The following is a 20094-nucleotide window of genomic DNA, read 5'->3' as shown; positions in this document are numbered from 1 at the left end:
GCTAATATGTTATTTCTTAGAACATAGACTGAGGAAGAGCTTTATACAGGTGTATAAAATCATGAGGGGCATAGATAGGGTGAATGCCCACAGTCTTTATCCCCAAGGGTGGGGAATGAAAACTAGAGGGCAGAGGTTTAAGGGGAGGAAGAAAGATTTAGTAGGAAACCAAGGGGCAAATGTTTCATCCAGAGGGTGGTCAGTATATGGAATGATCTGCCAGAGGAAGTGGTTGAGGCAGGTACAATTGACAGGGAGCTGAGGGCTGACAGTTTCACCCAAGGGGTGGTCAGTATAGTTATGAAGCAGTAGCACAGAAACAATCCATTTTGTGTGTGTTACTCTGGATTTCCAGAATCTGCAGAATCTCTTGTCTTTAGTACTGTGTTTGGTTTTGGTCACTCTGCTATAGGAAAGATGCCCTGAAGCTGGAAAGTGTGAGGAGGAGAGTTACAAGGATGCCAAGCCCCGAAGGGACTGAGTTACACGGAAAGGTTCAGCAAGTCAGGGCTCTTTTTCACTGGAATGTAGGGAATGAGGGGTGGCCTTCATGAGAGGTTTTTGAAATGATGAGAGGGACAGATAGGGTTAATGTACACAGTCTTTTCCCAGGGTTGGGGAATCAATAACTAGAGGCACAGGTTTAATCTGAGAGGGGAAAGGTTTAATAGGAACCTAAGGGGCAACTTCTTCATCTGGCGGGGGGGGGGGTGCGGGCGGGGTCAGTCTATGGAACGAGCTGCCAGAGGAAGTGGCTGAGGCAGGTACATTAACAACATGTAGAAGACAATTGGACAGGGACACGGATAGGAAAGGTTTAGAGGGATACGGACAGGTACACGGATAGGAAAGGTTTAGAGGGATATGGACAGGTACACGGATAGGAAAGGTTTAGAGGGATACGGACAGGTACACGGATAGGAAAGGTTTAGAGGGATACGGACAGGTACACGGATAGGAAAGGTTTAGAGGGATATGGACAGGTACACGGATAGGAAAGGTTTGGAGGGATACGGACAGGTACACGGATAGGAAAGGTTTAGAGGGAAACAGACAGGTACGCGGATAGGAAAGGTTTAGAGGGATACGGACAGGTACACGGATAGGAAAGGTTTGGAGGGATACGGACAAGTACACGGATAGGAAAGGTTTAGAGGGATATGGACAGGGACACGGGTAGGAAAGGTTTAGAGGGATACGGACAGGTACACGGATAGGAAAGGTTTAGAGGGATACGGACAGGTACACGGATAGGAAAGGTTTAGAGGGATATGGACAGGTACACGGATAGGAAAGGTTTAGAGGGATACGGACGGGTACACGGATAGGAAAGGTACACGGATAGGAAAGGTTTAGAGGGATACGGACAGGTACACGGATAGGAAAGGTTTGGATGGATGTGGGACAAATGCAGGGAAATAGAACTGGTTTAGACGGGAATCTTGGTCAGTACGGACCCGTTGAGCTGAATGGCCTGTTTTCGTTCTGGGAGACTCTGCGACATTTAGACAAGAACTTGAATCACCAAGTCAAGCTGCTGGGGACCAAAAGTATGAAAGATAGGCACTTGAAGGCTAGCAGAGACAGGGTGGGACGAAAGGACGAAAGGCCTCTTTTGGTGCTGTATGCCTCAGTGTAGCCCAGAAAAACGGAATTGGTTTGGTTAGAGAAAGATATTTAATTCATTGCCCATAGGCTTCTTACTGTGTGTGTGTGTGTGTGTGTGTGTGTGTGTGTGTGTGTGTGTGTGTGAGTGAGTGAGTGAGAGAGAGAGAGAGAGAGAGAGAGAGAGAGAGAGAGAGAGAGAGAGAGAGAGAGTGACAGTGTGTATGCTAAAGTCAAAAGGAATTACAACCCATTCTCAATCCATCCCAATTCAGAGCACCTTACAGAATCATTTAGAAACTAGGGCTCACGGAGAGCATCAAATCAACAAAATATTTTTCGCCAAGCTTACAATCTCTTTAAAGAAATATTCCTGTTATACAAAATATGCTCAAAAAATTTCTGGTCTGAAAAATCACAGGTTCTCCACGGCGTGTGCCCATTACATGATTGCACAGTTCCGAGGGTCGCCACGGTTACCACCCTGTAGAAACAAAAAGCAATTGGTTAGTCCAAGGGGACACACAAAAGACAACCACCCACAACCCAGGCCCCGATTACAACACCGCTGCGTTCCTGGTCATCTTGCATCAGTTGGACAATGATCCGAATCCCTCAGTGGTGGGGGTGACAAATCCTGATACGTGTGAGGGGATGTATGTTGGGAGGCTTAAGTAAGGGTAGGACACACTGTGAACGGTAGGGAGTACTGAGGGACAGAGGGACCTCGGTGTACGAGGGTAGGACTCACTGTGAACGGGAGTACTGAGGGACAGAGGGACCTCAGTGTACGAGGGTAGGACACACTGTGAACGGGAGTACTGAGGGACAGAGGGACCTCGGTGTACGAGGGTAGGACACACTGTGAATGGTAGGGAGGACTGAGGGACAGAGGGACCTCGGTGTACGAGGGTAGGACACACACTGTGAACGGTAGGGAGGACTGAGGGACAGAGGGACCTCGGTGTACGAGGGTAGGACTCACTGTGAACGGGAGTACTGAGGGACAGAGGGACCTCGGTGTACAAGGGTAGGGCACACACTGTGAACGGTAGGGAGTACTGAGGGACGGAGGGACCTCGGTGTACAAGGGTAGGGCACACACTGTGAACGGTAGGGAGTACTGAGGGACAGAGGGACCTCGGTGTACGAGTCGAATGATTCCTGAAGGTGGCAGCACAGATCAGGGGGTGAAGAAGGTTTACGGGAAACTTGTCTCCATTAGCCGGGGCACAGAATACAGGAGCAGGGAGGTTATGGTCCAACTTTAGAAACCACTGGTCAGGCTACAGCTGGAGCACTGTGTGCAGTTCTGGTCCCAGACTCTCGGAAGGAGGTGACTGCACTGGAGAGGGTGCAGAGGAGACTGCCCAGGACTGAGAGTTTCAGTTACAAGGAGAGACGGGACAAGTTGGAATAGAGGATGCTGGATGGGACTGATAGAGCTGGGCAGATTTACAGCTAGGAGGTAACTTTTCTCATATGGCAGAGGAATCTAAAACCAGAGGGGATAGGTTTAGTGTTGGGGGGGGCGTCGAGGGGATCTGAGAGGGGATGGTCTACAATCTGGAAGGCCCTGCCTGACGGGTTCATGGACGCTTGGGCCTGGAGCCTAGTTGGCTCATCACAGGGCAGTGCTTACGCACAGAAGGTGGAAAATTCTGACTCTGCATTCAAGCATTCACCAAAAGGCACGGGTTCAGAATAATGGGAGACCGGAGTCCTCATTTGAGGAAGAATCTGTTTCTGTCAGGGACACTGCAAATATTTGAGATTTTCTGACCCAGGGATTTTACTCCCGATGAATTTAAGGTTTTTTCCCCTAGTTTCAACACTGAAGCCTGCCTGTTTTTCAATTCTCTCATTCACGGATGTCTGCGTCAACCATGCACCGCTCAGAGGCACAGTATTCCCCTTTGTACTTCATGAGCACAAGAGACACTGCGGATGCACACACACACAAAACGCTGGAGAACTCAGCAGGTCAGGCAGCGTGTATGGAGAGGAATGGACAATCGGCGTTTTGGGCTGAGACCCTTCATCAGGACTGGAAAGGAGTGGGGAAGAAGCTGGAAAGGAGTGGGGAAGAAGCTGGAATAAGCAAATGGAGGGTAAGATGTACTTGCTGGTAGGCTTACATCAACTATTAGCTATACAGATATCTTGTACTGGCAGTTAGAGATGCGTGATGAATGTTGGCAGATAGGGACAGGCAATAAATGTTAGCAGATAGGGACGGGCAATAAATGCTGGCAGATAGGGACAGGCAATAAATGCTGGCAGCAAGGGACAGGCAATAAATGCTGGCAGATAGGGACAGGCAATAAATGCTGGCAGCGAGGGACAGGCAATAAATGCTGGCAGATAGGGACAGGCAATAAATGCTGGCAGCGAGGGACAGGCAATAAATGCTGGCAGATAGGGACAGGCAATAAATGCTGGCAGCAAGGGACAGGCAATAAATGCTGGCAGCGAGGGACAGGCAATAAATGCTGGATTGTCACATGGATCTCAGGCAGTGGAATAAGGGGCCGGCTGGTGGCGCAACGACATCGGCACCGGACCCGGGAGCGGAGGTTCCCAGGTTCGAAACCAGTTGGGTCCGGTCCCGAGTACATTCCATCCGTGCCGGGTTGAGTGTCGAGATCGCAACTCGACCTCGTAAAATAAAGGGAAAAATACTGCGAAATTGTCTGCGTGAGGAGTGGCGCCCCACACAGTCTCTCTCTCGCTCCGCGCCTTGTAAAAGCCATGAAAAATCGATCATCACGGACGCACGCATGGACACGCAAATGCACACACACAGATGCACACGGACAGACACGCACGCACGTGCAGATTCACACGGACAGACACGCACGCGCAGATTCACACGGACAGACACGCACACGCAGATTCACACAGACAGACACGCACGTGCAGATTCACACGGACAGACACGCACGCACACGCAGATTCACACGGACAGACACGCACGTGCAGATTCACACGCGCAGACGCGCACGTGCAGATTCACACGCGCAGACGCGCACGTGCAGATTCACACGGACAGACGCGCACACGCAGATTCACACGGACAGACGCGCACACGCAGATTCACACGGACAGACACGCACGTGCAGATTCACACGGACAGACACGCACGCGCAGACGCACACGCAGGCACAAGCCAAAAAAAAGGAATAAAAAGCTTGGGATTGTGACTCTTGCCCATTTCAAGTCTACGCCCTTTCTCAATAATCCACAAGTTTATGAACTTTATGACACTAATTAAAAATGAAACAAACTTTTGCAAATGCTATCATCACACCTAACAATCCACCCTTGAACCGAACGGAACATAGTACCTTAAATTCTCAAACCCAAAGCAGAGATGGACAGATTTCTCCGACGAACTGGGAGGGGGTGTTGGGTTGCAGAATAGGAACAAGTTCAAATGATGTTCAAAACCTTTCAGTAATGGTCAGTCACATCTATTGTTCCATGCCGAGGGAGAGGACACAGTATGATACTATTACAAGGATTAGAAAGGACATCCCAAGTTAATACCACTGTCCCAGCAACCACTGGGAAGGGTAAGTGGCTTTGAGTACGAGAGAGGGTATCTCACTGCCCTGGTGAGAGTATACCAAGAGGACTGGGCACCATTCTGGTCCCCTGATCCTTGCCACGGAGGGTGTGTGGTGTAGATGCACCAGACTTGGGGAAGGGTCCAGGGACGAAGGGTTTTGAGGGAGATGAGGTGACTGGAAATGTGCTGTCTGCAATTGGGGAAAAATGAGGGGAAATCCCTTTTAGACTTCTGATGGGGCCAGATGGGGAGGGTATCTCCCCCCACCCCCACGCTGGGGGTGGGGTGGTTTAGGATCAGGCTGAGGACAGAGAACCCATGGAATACACTCCTTCCGGAGTCTCCTTCTCTGAGTTCAGAGTTGATGGACTTCTGGAAATCGAGGGAATCCAGGGGCAGGGGCCATACTCTGGTGTGATGGATGTGCAGGACTTGGGGGTCGGCCAAATGGGTCGGAGAGTTCCTGTCTAACTTGCATGGGGGTCGGAAGCCACCCCTCCAGGTTAGAGCTCGCTGGGATGGGAGGGGTGGGGACATGTGACAGAGGGCGGGCGATGGCACGGGGGGTGTGGAGACTGGACGGAGGGGTGGGGACATGTGACAGAGGGTGGGGGACTGGACGGAAGGGTGGGGAGACTGGACAGAGGGGTGGGGAGATGGGACACAGGGGTTGGGAGACTGGACAGAGAGGTGGGAGACTGGACGGAAGGGTGGGGAGACTGGACAGAGCGGTGAGGAGATGGCACGGGGAGTGGGGAGCTGGCACGGGGGGTGGGGAGACAGGACAGAGAGGTGGGAGACTGGACGGAGTGGTGAGGAGCTGGCACGGGGGATGGAGAGCTGGCACGGGGGGTGGGGAGATGGCACGGGGGGTGGGGAGATGGCACGGGGGAGTGGGGAGCTGGCACTGGGGGTGGGGAGCTGGCACGGGGGGGTGGGGAGACAGGACAGAGAGGTGGGAGACTGGACGGAGTGGTGAGGAGCTGGCACGGAGTGGTGAGGAGCTGGCACGGGGGGTGGGGAGATGGCACGGGGGGTGGGGAGACAGGACAGAAAGGTAGATGGGAAGGAGAGTGGGGGGGACAGAATGGGAGAGAACTCGACAGGACTGGTGGACGCAGATGGAACAGTGGTCGTCATGGCTGGAGATCTGTCTGCCCAGATATTCGGGATAGACGGGGCTGAGGAATGTCGGTGGGTGGGGTCGATCGTCCGTGACTTTGGCCAATGTGGTGGGTGAGGGGCAAAGGACCTGTCCACGCTCCGGAGAACCTCTGCAGCCCATCACCGTCCCACCACCCCCACCCACCCCAGACACACATTGCCCTCCTCCCCACCCACAACCTCGTCGCCTGCGACACAGAACACGCCATACATACTCCGAGGTCAGCGCCCCTCCGCCGGGTTCGAGGGGGGGAGACAAGGGGTGGGTACGGGGAGGGGGCGTCTATCGGCGAGTCCTGGCCCCTCTGCCTCCGGTGCGGGACGCTGTACTCTGCCCAAAGCGGCGGGGTGGCACTCCCTTGTTGTGCCGCGGGGACGAGCGTACTCTCACCGGCCTGCGCCTGGGGCCGGCCCCCTCGCCGAGCTGGGCCCTCCCCCGCCCCGAGTCGCTGCCGCCGGCGGGAGTCGGGTCGGAGGGCGCCTCGGGGGTGGGGAGAGCCTCCGGGACGTCGGTGGGGAGCCAGGAGTCTTTGGCCCAGAGATTCTGAAGGACCTGTTCGGGGGGAGGGAAAAACAGGAGGTTTCTATGGCAACCCTCCAATCGGAAGAGCCGGGGGAGTTGGGGAGTGGGGCAGCAGGGTGACCCTCACTCGGCACTGCCTGCCCCCACCACTTCCCCAGCCCCGTCCCTGTAACGCAGCGTTCACCCTCCCCTTCCCCATCTACCCCCACACTGCGGTCACTTCTCTCGGACTTCTGCGGGATGATGCTGTGCGGCTGGCCCTGGAGAACGGGACACTGACTGAGACAGTACGGTAACAGGCTTTCACCGTGCCGTGTCTGTACTGACCATGACCCAGCCCCAATATTTACTGCCCCTCTCTCCAGTTTCATCACACCCTTGCTTTTCAGATATGCACGGAAGTATTCAAATGACTACAATCTCACAGCCATACACTATTATACCATTAGACAGGGCTTCACAACACATACCAATTACTGTTTCAAATTAAAATATGGTTGTCCCTTTAGAACAGAGATGGGTGGGATTTCTTTCAGCAGAGGGTGGTGAATCTGTGGAATTCATTGGCGGCCAGACCGCTGGGTGCATATATTTATTTCGAGTTACAGCAGGGGACGGGCTCTTCGAGCCACATCACCCAGCAACACACCGATTTGCCCCCAGCCCAATCACAGGGCAGTTGACCTACTAACTGGTGCGGAGGGAAACCGGAGCACCCGGACTCATTGGACAGATCCTTACGGAATACGTTGGAATGAAACGCGAGGTTGACAGGCTCTTGGTTAGTCAGGGCCGCAAAAGGAGAAGGCGGGATGATGGGGTTGAGAGAGACGATAGATCAGCCATGATGCAGGCTCAGTGGGCTAAATGGCCCCTCTGGGGACTGCACGACTCCCTTCCTGAGCTGGGTGACCACAACTGTGCACAGTACTCCGAGTGCAGTCCGGCCAAAATCCTACACTGCTGTAATGTGAAGGCCAGCCAGCCAAACACCTTCTTCACTGCCCTGTCTACCTTTCAGGGACGACGTACCTGAACCCGCTGGCCCCTCTGTGCTACGACACTCCCCAGGACCCAGGCATTCAGAGTGAAGGCCTGCCCTGGTTTAACGCTCTAGACTACGATATTTCCACTCCTGAGTGGGTAACAGGTCCTATGATTCATTAGAGCTCTGTGAAGACTTTAGACGGATTTTGTATACCACCAAAGATGAGCAGTTCGACAGTCGATGTGCATTCTGACTGAATGCATCACTGCCTGGTGTGGACGCTCCAGTGCTCAGGATTGGGAGAGGCTGCAGAGGGTTGTACACTCAGCCAGATCCATCACAGGCACAACCCTCCCCTCCCTCAACGACATCTTCAAAAGTAGGAATCTATCATCGAGACCCTCTTGGGCATGCCCTCTTCTCATTACTACCATCAGGGAAATGATACATGACCCTGAAGACACATACTCAGCATTCCAGGAACAGCTTCTTCCCCTCTGTCATCAGATTTCTGACCGGTCCATAAACCCGTGAACAACACCTCACTATCCCTCTGTCATCAGATTTCCGAACGGTCTATAAACCAATGAACAACACCTCACTATCCCTCTGTCATCAGATTTCTGACCGGTCCATAAACCCGTGAACACCACCTCACTATCCCTCTGTCATCAGATTTCTGAACGGTCTATAAACCAATGAACAACACCTCACTATCCCTCTGTCATCAGATTTCTGACCGGTCCATAAACCCGTGAACACCACCTCACTATCCCTCTGTCATCAGATTTCTGACCGGTCCATAAACCCGTGAACAACACCTCACTATCCCTCTGTCATCAGATTTCTGACCGGTCCATAAACCCGTGAACAACACCTCACTATCCCTCTGTCATCAGATTTCCGAACGGTCTATAAACCCATGAACACCACCTCACTATCCCTCTGTCATCAGATTTCTGACCGGTCCATGAACAACACCTCACTATCCCTCTGTCATCAGATTCCTGACCGGTCCATAAACCAATGAACACCACCTCACTATCCCTCTGTCATCAGATTTCTGACCGGTCCATGAACAACACCTCACTATCCCTCTGTCATCAGATTCCTGACCGGTCCATAAACCAATGAACAACACCTCACTATCCCTCTGTCATCAGATTTCTGACCGGTCCATAAACCCGTGAACACCACCTCACTATCCCTCTGTCATCAGATTTCTGACCGGTCCATAAACCCGTGAACACCACCTCACTATCCCTCTGTCATCAGATTTCTGACCGGTCCATGAACAACACCTCACTATCCCTCTGTCATCAGATTCCTGACCGGTCCATAAACCAATGAACACCACCTCACTATCCCTCTGTCATCAGATTTCTGACCGGTCCATGAACAACACCTCACTATCCCTCTGTCATCAGATTCCTGACCGGTCCATAAACCCATGAACACCACCTCACTATCCCTCTGTCATCAGATTTCTGACCGGTCCATGAACAACACCTCACTATCCCTCTGTCATCAGATTCCTGACCGGTCCATAAACCAATGAACAACACCTCACTATCCCTCTGTCATCAGATTTCTGACCGGTCCATAAACCCGTGAACACCACCTCACTATCCCTCTGTCATCAGATTTCTGACCGGTCCATAAACCCGTGAACACCACCTCACTATCCCTCTGTCATCAGATTTCTGACCGGTCCATGAACAACACCTCACTATCCCTCTGTCATCAGATTCCTGACCGGTCCATAAACCAATGAACACCACCTCACTATCCCTCTGTCATCAGATTTCTGACCGGTCCATGAACAACACCTCACTATCCCTCTGTCATCAGATTCCTGACCGGTCCATAAACCAATGAACAACACCTCACTATCCCTCTGTCATCAGATTTCTGACCGGTCCATAAACCCGTGAACACCACCTCACTATCCCTCTGTCATCAGATTTCTGTCCGGTCCATAACACCAAATCCCGTCATCGTGAACACCACCTCACTATCCCTCTGTCATCAGATTTCTGACCGGTCCATGAACAACACCTCACTATCCCTCTGTCATCAGATTCCTGACCGGTCCATAAACCAATGAACAACACCTCACTATCCCTCTGTCATCAGATTTCTGACCGGTCCATAAACCCGTGAACACCACCTCACTATCCCTCTGTCATCAGATTTCTGACCGGTCCATAAACCCGTGAACACCACCTCACTATCCCTCTGTCATCAGATTTCTGACCGGTCCATAAACCCATGAACAACACCTCACTATCCCTCTGTCATCAGATTTCTGACCGGTCCATAAACCCATGAACAACACCTCACTATCCCTCTGTCATCAGATTTCTGACCGGTCCATAAACCCATGAACAACACCTCACTATCCCTCTGTCATCAGATTTCTGACCGGTCATAACCCATGAACAACACCTCACTATCCCTCTGTCATCAGATTTCTGACCGGTCCATAAACCCATGAACAACACCTCACTATCCCTCTGTCATCAGATTTCTGACCGGTCCATAAACCCATGAACACCACCTCACTATCCCTCTGTCATCAGATTTCTGACCGGTCTATAAACCCATGAACAACACCTCACTATCCCTCTGTCATCAGATTTCTGACCGGTCCATAAACCCATGAACATCACCTCACTATCCCTCTGTCATCAGATTTCTGACCGGTCCATAAACCCGTGAACACCACCTCACTATCCCTCTGTCATCAGATTTCTGACCGGTCCATAAACCCGTGAACACCACCTCACTATCCCTCTGTCATCAGATTTCCGAACGGTCTATAAACCCATGAACAACACCTCACTATCCCTCTGTCATCAGATTTCTGACCGGTCCATAAACCCATGAACAACACCTCACTATCCCTCTGTCATCAGATTTCTGACCGGTCCATAAACCCGTGAACACCACCTCACTATCCCTCTGTCATCAGATTTCCGAACGGTCTATATACCCATGAACAACACCTCACTATCCCTCTGTCATCAGATTTCTGACCGGTCCATAAACCCATGAACAACACCTCACTATCCCTCTGTCATCAGATTTCTGACCGGTCCATGAACAACACCTCACTATCCCTCTGTCATCAGATTCCTGACCGGTCCATAAACCAATGAACAACACCTCACTATCCCTCTGTCATCAGATTTCTGACCGGTCCATAAACCCGTGAACACCACCTCACTATCCCTCTGTCATCAGATTTCTGACCGGTCCATAAACCCGTGAACACCACCTCACTATCCCTCTGTCATCAGATTTCCGAACGGTCCATAAACCCGTGAACACCACCTCACTATCCCTCTGTCATCAGATTTCCGAACGGTCATAAACGGTCCATGAACAACACCTCACTATCCCTCTGTCATCAGATTCCTGACCGGTCCATAAACCAATGAACAACACCTCACTATCCCTCTGTCATCAGATTTCTGACCGGTCCATAAACCAATGAACAACACCTCACTATCCCTCTGTCATCAGATTTCTGACCGGTCCATAAACCCGTGAACACCACCTCACTATCCCTCTGTCATCAGATTTCTGACCGGTCCATAAACCCGTGAACACCACCTCACTATCCCTCTGTCATCAGATTTCCGAACGGTCTATATACCCATGAACAACACCTCACTATCCCTCTGTCATCAGATTTCTGACCGGTCCATAAACCCATGAACAACACCTCACTATCCCTCTGTCATCAGATTTCTGACCGGTCCATGAACAACACCTCACTATCCCTCTGTCATCAGATTTCTGACCGGTCCATAAACCCATGAACATCACCTCACTATCCCTCTGTCATCAGATTTCTGACCGGTCCATAAACCCGTGAACACCACCTCACTATCCCTCTGTCATCAGATTTCCGAACGGTCTATAAACCCATGAACACCACCTCACTATCCCTCTGTCATCAGATTTCTGACCGGTCCATGAACAACACCTCACTATCCCTCTGTCATCAGATTCCTGACCGGTCCATAAACCAATGAACAACACCTCACTATCCCTCTGTCATCAGATTTCTGACCGGTCCATAAACCCGTGAACACCACCTCACTATCCCTCTGTCATCAGATTGCTGACCGGTCCATAAACCCGTGAACACCACCTCACTATCCCTCTGTCATCAGATTTCCGAACGGTCTATATACCCATGAACAACACCTCACTATCCCTCTGTCATCAGATTTCTGACCGGTCCATAAACCCATGAACAACACCTCACTATCCCTCTGTCATCAGATTTCTGACCAGTCCATAAACCCATGAACAACACCTCACTATCCCTCTGTCATCAGATTTCTGACCGGTCCATGAACATCACCTCACTATCCCTCTGCCATCAGATTTCTGACCGGTCCATAAACCCATGAACAACACCTCACTATCCCTCTGCCATCAGATTTCTGACCAGTCCATAAACCCGTGAACACCACCTCACTATCCCTCTGCCATCAGATTTCTGACCGGTCCATAAACAACACCTCACTATCCCTCTGCCATCAGATTTCTGACTGGTCCATAAACAACACCTCACTATCCCTCTGTCATCAGATTTCCGAACGGTCTATATACCCATGAACAACACCTCACTATCCCTCTGTCATCAGATTTCTGACCGGTCCATAAACCCATGAACAACACCTCACTATCCCTCTGTCATCAGATTTCTGACCGGTCCATGAACATCACCTCACTATCCCTCTGCCATCAGATTTCTGACCGGTCCATAAACCCGTGAACACCACCTCACTATCCCTCTGCCATCAGATTTCTGACCGGTCCATAAACAACACCTCACTATCCCTCTGCCATCAGATTTCTGACTGGTCCATAAACAACACCTCACTATCCCTCTGTCATCAGATTTCTGACCGGTCCATAAACAACACCTCACTATCCCTGTGCCATCAGATTTCTGACTGGTCCATAAACAACACCTCACTATCCCTCTGTCATCAGATTTCTGACTGGTCCATAAACCCGTGAACAACACTTCAATGTTCCTCTTTGGTACGATATAATAATTTAATTAATTGTTAATCACTTGTCGTGCCTGCACTGAACTGCTGCCACAAAACAATAAATTTCACAACTAATGTAAACCTGATTCTGATCAGAGTGATCGCCAGCGGACTGAAAAGATTACCAATAATCAATTGGCCTCTGAAGTCGAACGGGCTTTGGTAAGTGGTCGACAAGTCTGGGGTAGGAATGTGGATCGGGAGGAAGTGTCAGAGGGACAAGACCACTCATGGACCACAGCTCATGCAACCCCACCCGGTTAACAGCTCCGTCGATTCTAGCAGACAACACCACCCTAGCCTGATTTGGCTCGTGACCTCATTGTCCTGGGCATGACCCCGGCACCCCACAGCAATGAGCCTTGCAGTCTATCCAATAGCACCTCAGGTGTAACTGAACCCAAAGAAAGGGTCACTTTGGATGAGAAGGCGGGATTCAAGGAGTTCCTGTCGGGAGGGTATCCCAGACTCAGGGGCCCGGATACCTGAGGGAAATGGTCACTATCATGGAATCTGCGATCTGGGGGAGGGGAAGGGCTCTCAGAGATAAAAAAAAAACTTGCCCCTGGGACAGGTGTCAGGGCCAGAGGGGGTTATAGAGACAGGAAGGGGTGTAGGGACTGGAGGGGGTTACAGAGACAGGGAGGGGTGTAGGGACTGGAGGAGGTTACAGAGACGGAGGGGTGTAGGGGCTGGAGGGGGTTACAGAGACGGGGAGGGGTGTAGGGGCCGGAGGGGTTACAGAGACAGGGAGGGGTGTAGGGGCTGGAGGGGGTTACAGAGACAGGGAGGGGTGTAGGGACTGGAGGGGGTTACAGAGACAGGGAGGGATGTAGGGGATGGAGGGGTTACAGAGACAGGGAGGGGTGTAGGGACTGGAGGGGGTTACAGAGACAGGGAGGGATGTAGGGGCTGGAGGGGGTTACAGAGACAGGGAGGGATGTAGGGGATGGAGGGGTTACAGAGACAGGGAGGGGTGTAGGGACTGGAGGGGGTTACAGAGACAGGGAGGGGAATAGGGGCTGGAGGGGGTTACAGAGACAGGGAGGGGTGTAGGGACTGGAGGGGGTTACAGAGACAGGGAGGGGAATAGGGGCTGGAGGGGGTTACAGAGACAGGGAGGGGTGTAGGGGCTGGAGGGGGTTACAGAGACAGGGAGGGGAATAGGGGCTGGAGGGGGTTACAGAGACAGGGAGGGGTGTAGGGGCTGGAGGGGGTTACAGAGACAGGGAGGGTGTAGGGTCTGGAGGGGGTTACAGAGACAGGGAGGGGTGTAGGGGCTGGAGGGGGTTACAGAGACAGGGAGGGGAATAGGGGCTGGAGGGGGTTACAGAGACAGGGAGGGGTGTAGGGGCTGGAGGGGGTTACAGAGACAGGGAGGGGAATAGGGGCTGGAGGGGGTTACAGAGACAGGGAGGGGTGTCGTGGCTGGAGGGGGTTACAGAGACAGGGAGGGGTGTAGGGGCTGGAGGGGGTTACAGAGACAGGGAGGGGTGTAGGGGCTGGAGGGGGTTACAGAGACAGGGAGGGGAATAGGGGCTGGAGGGGGTTACAGAGACAGGGAGGGGTGTAGGGGCTGGAGGGGGTTACAGAGACAGGGAGGGGTGTAGGGGATGGAGGGGTTACAGAGACAGGGAGGGATGTAGGGGATGGAGGGGTTACAGAGACAGGGAGGGATGTAGGGGGCTGGAGGGGGTTACAGAGACAGGGAGGGGTGTAGGGGATGGAGGGGGTTACAGAGACAGGGAGGGATGTAGGGGGCTGGAGGGGGTTACAGAGACAGGGAGGGGTGTAGGGGATGGAGGGGGTTACAGAGACAGGGAGGGATGTAGGGGGCTGGAGGGGGTTACAGAGACAGGGAGGGGTATAGGGGATGGAGGGGGTTACAGAGACAGGGAGGGGTGTAGGGACTGGAGGGGGTTACAGAGACAGGGAGGGGTGTAGGGGCTGGAGGGGGTTACAGAGACAGGGAGGGGTGTAGGGGATGGAGGGGTTACAGAGACAGGGAGGGGTGTAGGGGCTGGAGGGGGTTACAGAGACAGCGAGGGGTGTAGGGACTGGAGGGGGTTACAGAGACAAGGAGGGGTGTAGGGGCTGGAGGGGGTTACAGAGACAGGGAGGGGTGTAGGGGCCGGAGGGGGTTACAGAGACAGGGAGGGGTGTAGGGGCTGGAGGGAGTTACAGAGACAGGGAGGGGTGTAGGGGATGGAGGGGTTACAGAGACAGGGAGGGTGTAGGGGCCGGAGGGGGTTACAGAGACAGGGAGGGGTGTATGGGCTGGAGGGGGTTACAGAGACAAGGAGGGGTGTAGGGGCTGGAGGGGGTCACAAAGACAGGGAGGGGTGTAGGGGGCTGGAGGGGGTTACAGAGACAGGGAGGGGAATAGGGGCTGGAGGGGGTTACAGAGACAAGGAGGGGTGTAGGGGCTGGAGGGGGTCACAAAGACAGGGAGGGGTGTAGGGGCTGGAGGGGGTTACAGAGACAGGGAGGGGAATAGGGGCTGGAGGGGGTTACAGAGACAGGGAGGGGTGTAGGGGATGGAGGGGTTCACAGAGACGGGGAGGGGTGTAGGGGCTGGAGGGAGTTACAGAGACAGGGAGGGGTGTAGGGGCTGGAGGGGGTTACAGAGACAGGGAGGGGTGTAGGGGCTGGAGGGGGTTACAGAGACAGGGAGGGGTGTAGGGGCTGGAGGGGGTTACAGAGACAGGGAGGGGTGTAGGGGCTGGAGGGGGTTACAGAGACAGGGAGGGGTGTAGGGGCCGGAGGGGGTCACAGAGACAGGGAGGAGTGTAGGGGCTGGAGGGGGTTACAGAGACAGGGAGGAGTGTAGGGGCTGGAGGGGGTTACAGAGACAGGGAGGAGTGTAGGGGCTGGAGGGGGTTACAGAGACAGGGAGGGGTGTAGGGGCTGGAGGGGGTTACAGAGACAGGGAGGGGAATAGGGGCCAGAGGAAGTTACAGAGACAGGGAGGGGTGTAGGGGCTGGAGGGGGTTACAGAGACAGGTAGGGTGTAGGGACTGGAGGGTGTTACAGAGACAGGGAGGGGTGTAGGGGCTGGAGGGGGTTACAGAGACAGGGAGGGGTGTAGGGGCTGGAGGGGGTTACAGAGACAGGGAGGGATGTAGGGGATGGAGGGGTTACAGAGACAGGGAGGGGTGTAGGGGCTGGAGGGGTTACAGAGACAGGGAGGGGTGTAGGGGCTGGAGGGGGTTACAGAGACAGGGAGGGGTGTAGGGACTGGAGGGGGTTACAGAGACAGGGAGGGGTGTAGGGGCTGGAGGGGGTTACAGAGACAGGGAGGGGTGTAGGGACTGGAGGGGGTTACAGAGACAGGGAGGGGTGTAGGGGCTGGAGGGGGTTACAGAGACAGGGAGGGATGTAGGGGATGGAGGGGTTACAGAGACAGGGAGGGGTGTAGGGACTGGAGGGGGTTACAGAGACAGGGAGGGGTGTAGGGGCTGGAGGGGGTTACAGAGACAGGGAGGAGTGTAGGGGATGGAGGGGTTACAGAGACAGGGAGGGGTGTAGGGGCTGGAGGGGGTTACAGAGACAGGGAGGGGTGTAGGGGATGGAGGGGGTTACAGAGACAGGGAGGGGTGTAGGGGCTGGAGGGGGTTACAGAGACAGGGAGGGGTGTAGGGGCTGGAGGGGGTTACAGAGACAGGGAGGGGTGTAGGGGCTGGAGGGGGTTACAGAGACAGTGAGGAGTGTAGGGGCTGGAGGGGGTTACAGAGACAGGGAGGAGTGTAGGGGCTGGAGGGTGTTACAGAGACAGGGAGGGGTGTAGGGCCAGAGGAAGTTACAGAGACAGGGAGGGGTGTAGGGGCTGGAGGGGGTTACAGAGACAGGGAGGGGAAGAGGGGCTGGAGGGGGTTACAGAGACAGGGAGGGGTGTCGGGGCTGGAGGGGGTTACAGAGACAGGGAGGGGTGTAGGGGCTGGAGGGGGTTACAGAGACAGGGAGGGGTGTAGGGGCTGGAGGGGGTTACAGAGACAGGGAGGGGTGTAGGGATTGGAGGGGGTTACAGAGACAGGGAGGGGTGTAGGGACTGGAGGGGGTTACAGAGACAGGGAGGGGTGTAGGGGCTGGAGGGGGTTACAGAGACAGGGAGGGGAATAGGGGCTGGAGGGGGTTACAGAGACAGGGAGGGGAATAGGGGCTGGAGGGGGTTACAGAGACAGGGAGGGGTGTAGGGGCTGGAGGGGGTCACAGAGACAGGGAGGGTTGTAGGGTCTGGAGTGGGTTACAGAGACAGGGAGGGTGTAGGGACTGGAGGGGGTTACAGAGACAGGGAGGGGTGTAGGGGCTGGAGGGGGTTACAGAGACAGGGAGGGGTGTAGGGGCCGGAGGGTGTTACAGAGACAGGGAGGGGTGTAGGGACTGGAGGGTGTTACAGAGACAGGGAGGGGTGTAGGGGCTGGAGGGGGTTACAGAGACAGGGAGGGGTGTAGGGGCTGGAGGGAGTTACAGAGATGGGGAGGGGTGTAGGGGCTGGAGGGGGTTACAGAGACAGGGAGGGGTGTAGGGGCTGGAGGGGGTTACAGAGACAGGGAGGGGTGTAGGGACTGGAGGGGGTCACAGAGACAGGGAGGGGTGTAGGGACTGGAGGGGGTTACAGAGACAGGGAGGGGTGTAGGGACTGGAGGGGGTTACAGAGACAGGGAGGGGTGTAGGGACTGGAGGGGGTCACAGAGACAGGGAGGGGTGTAGGGACTGGAGGGGGTTACAGAGACAGGGAGGGGTGTAGGGGCTGGAGGGGGTTACAGAGACAGGTAGGGTGTAGGGGCCGGAGGGGGTTACAGAGACAGGGAGGGGTGTAGGGGCTGGAGGGGGTTACAGAGACAGGGAGGGGTGTAGGGGCTGGAGGGGGTTACAGAGACAGGGAGGGGTGTAGGGGCTGGAGGGGGTTACAGAGACAGGGAGGGGTGTAGGGGCTGGAGGGGGTTACAGAGACAGGGAGGGGTGTAGGGGCTGGAGGGGGTCACAGAGACAGGGAGGGGTGTAGGGGATGGAGGGGGTTACAGAGACAGGTAGGGTGTAGGGGCCGGAGGGGGTTACAGAGACAGGGAGGGGTGTAGGGGCTGGAGGGGGTTACAGAGACAGGGAGGGGTGTAGGGGCTGGAGGGGGTTACAGAGACAGGGAGGGGTGTAGGGGCTGGAGGGGGTTACAGAGACAGGGAGGGGTGTAGGGGCTGGAGGGGGTTACAGAGACAGGTAGGGTGTAGGGGCCGGAGGGGTTAGGGAGGGGGTTACAGAGACAGGGAGGGGAATAGGGGCTGGAGGGGGTTACAGAGACAGGGAGGGGTGTCGTGGCTGGAGGGGGTTACAGAGACAGGGAGGGGTGTAGGGGCTGGAGGGGGTTACAGAGACAGGGAGGGGTGTAGGGGCTGGAGGGGGTTACAGAGACAGGGAGGGGAATAGGGGCTGGAGGGGGTTACAGAGACAGGGAGGGGTGTAGGGGCTGGAGGGGGTTACAGAGACAGGGAGGGGTGTAGGGGATGGAGGGGTTACAGAGACAGGGAGGGATGTAGGGGATGGAGGGGTTACAGAGACAGGGAGGGATGTAGGGGGCTGGAGGGGGTTACAGAGACAGGGAGGGGTGTAGGGGATGGAGGGGGTTACAGAGACAGGGAGGGATGTAGGGGGCTGGAGGGGGTTACAGAGACAGGGAGGGGTGTAGGGGATGGAGGGGGTTACAGAGACAGGGAGGGATGTAGGGGGCTGGAGGGGGTTACAGAGACAGGGAGGGGTATAGGGGATGGAGGGGGTTACAGAGACAGGGAGGGGTGTAGGGACTGGAGGGGGTTACAGAGACAGGGAGGGGTGTAGGGGCTGGAGGGGGTTACAGAGACAGGGAGGGGTGTAGGGGATGGAGGGGTTACAGAGACAGGGAGGGGTGTAGGGGCTGGAGGGGGTTACAGAGACAGCGAGGGGTGTAGGGACTGGAGGGGGTTACAGAGACAAGGAGGGGTGTAGGGGCTGGAGGGGGTTACAGAGACAGGGAGGGGTGTAGGGGCCGGAGGGGGTTACAGAGACAGGGAGGGGTGTAGGGGCTGGAGGGAGTTACAGAGACAGGGAGGGGTGTAGGGGATGGAGGGGTTACAGAGACAGGGAGGGTGTAGGGGCCGGAGGGGGTTACAGAGACAGGGAGGGGTGTAGGGGCTGGAGGGGGTTACAGAGACAAGGAGGGGTGTAGGGGCTGGAGGGGGTCACAAAGACAGGGAGGGGTGTAGGGGGCTGGAGGGGGTTACAGAGACAGGGAGGGGAATAGGGGCTGGAGGGGGTTACAGAGACAAGGAGGGGTGTAGGGGCTGGAGGGGGTCACAAAGACAGGGAGGGGTGTAGGGGCTGGAGGGGGTTACAGAGACAGGGAGGGGAATAGGGGCTGGAGGGGGTTACAGAGACAGGGAGGGGTGTAGGGGATGGAGGGGTTCACAGAGACGGGGAGGGGTGTAGGGGCTGGAGGGAGTTACAGAGACAGGGAGGGGTGTAGGGGCTGGAGGGGGTTACAGAGACAGGGAGGGGTGTAGGGGCTGGAGGGGGTTACAGAGACAGGGAGGGGTGTAGGGGCTGGAGGGGGTTACAGAGACAGGGAGGGGTGTAGGGGCTGGAGGGGGTTACAGAGACAGGGAGGGGTGTAGGGGCCGGAGGGGGTCACAGAGACAGGGAGGAGTGTAGGGGCTGGAGGGGGTTACAGAGACAGGGAGGAGTGTAGGGGCTGGAGGGGGTTACAGAGACAGGGAGGAGTGTAGGGGCTGGAGGGGGTTACAGAGACAGGGAGGGGTGTAGGGGCTGGAGGGGGTTACAGAGACAGGGAGGGGTGTAGGGGCTGGAGGGGGTTACAGAGACAGGGAGGGGTGTAGGGGCCAGAGGAAGTTACAGAGACAGGGAGGGGTGTAGGGGCTGGAGGGGGTTACAGAGACAGGTAGGGTGTAGGGACTGGAGGGTGTTACAGAGACAGGGAGGGGTGTAGGGGCTGGAGGGGGTTACAGAGACAGGGAGGGGTGTAGGGGCTGGAGGGGGTTACAGAGACAGGGAGGGATGTAGGGGATGGAGGGGTTACAGAGACAGGGAGGGGTGTAGGGGCTGGAGGGGTTACAGAGACAGGGAGGGGTGTAGGGGCTGGAGGGGGTTACAGAGACAGGGAGGGGTGTAGGGACTGGAG

The 20094-nt window shown here is 55.2% G+C and overlaps 1 protein-coding gene across 2 annotated transcripts in view; it reads right to left on the bottom strand.

Moving 5' to 3' along the window:
* Positions 1-1697: 1697 nt before the first annotated feature.
* lmna (lamin A) overlaps positions 1698-20094 on the bottom strand; it is a 105509-nt gene continuing 87112 nt past the window's right edge. Inside the window, exons 13-14 of one of the 2 annotated variants that reach the window (XM_063041944.1) lie at positions 6556-6893; positions 1698-2089 (exon numbers count right to left, since the gene is read on the bottom strand). In XM_063041944.1, coding sequence (XP_062898014.1) covers positions 6624-6893 — 270 coding nt within the window. In that variant the 3' untranslated portion in view covers positions 1698-2089; positions 6556-6623. The remainder of the gene's footprint in view (positions 2090-6555; positions 6894-20094) is intronic. The other variant, XM_063041945.1, reaches the window with a different exon arrangement.

This window comes from Mobula hypostoma, chromosome 2 (genome assembly GCF_963921235.1).
Source record: "Mobula hypostoma chromosome 2, sMobHyp1.1, whole genome shotgun sequence".
NCBI lineage: Eukaryota > Metazoa > Chordata > Chondrichthyes > Myliobatiformes > Myliobatidae > Mobula > Mobula hypostoma.
This window is presented reverse-complemented; position numbering and strand designations above follow the sequence as displayed.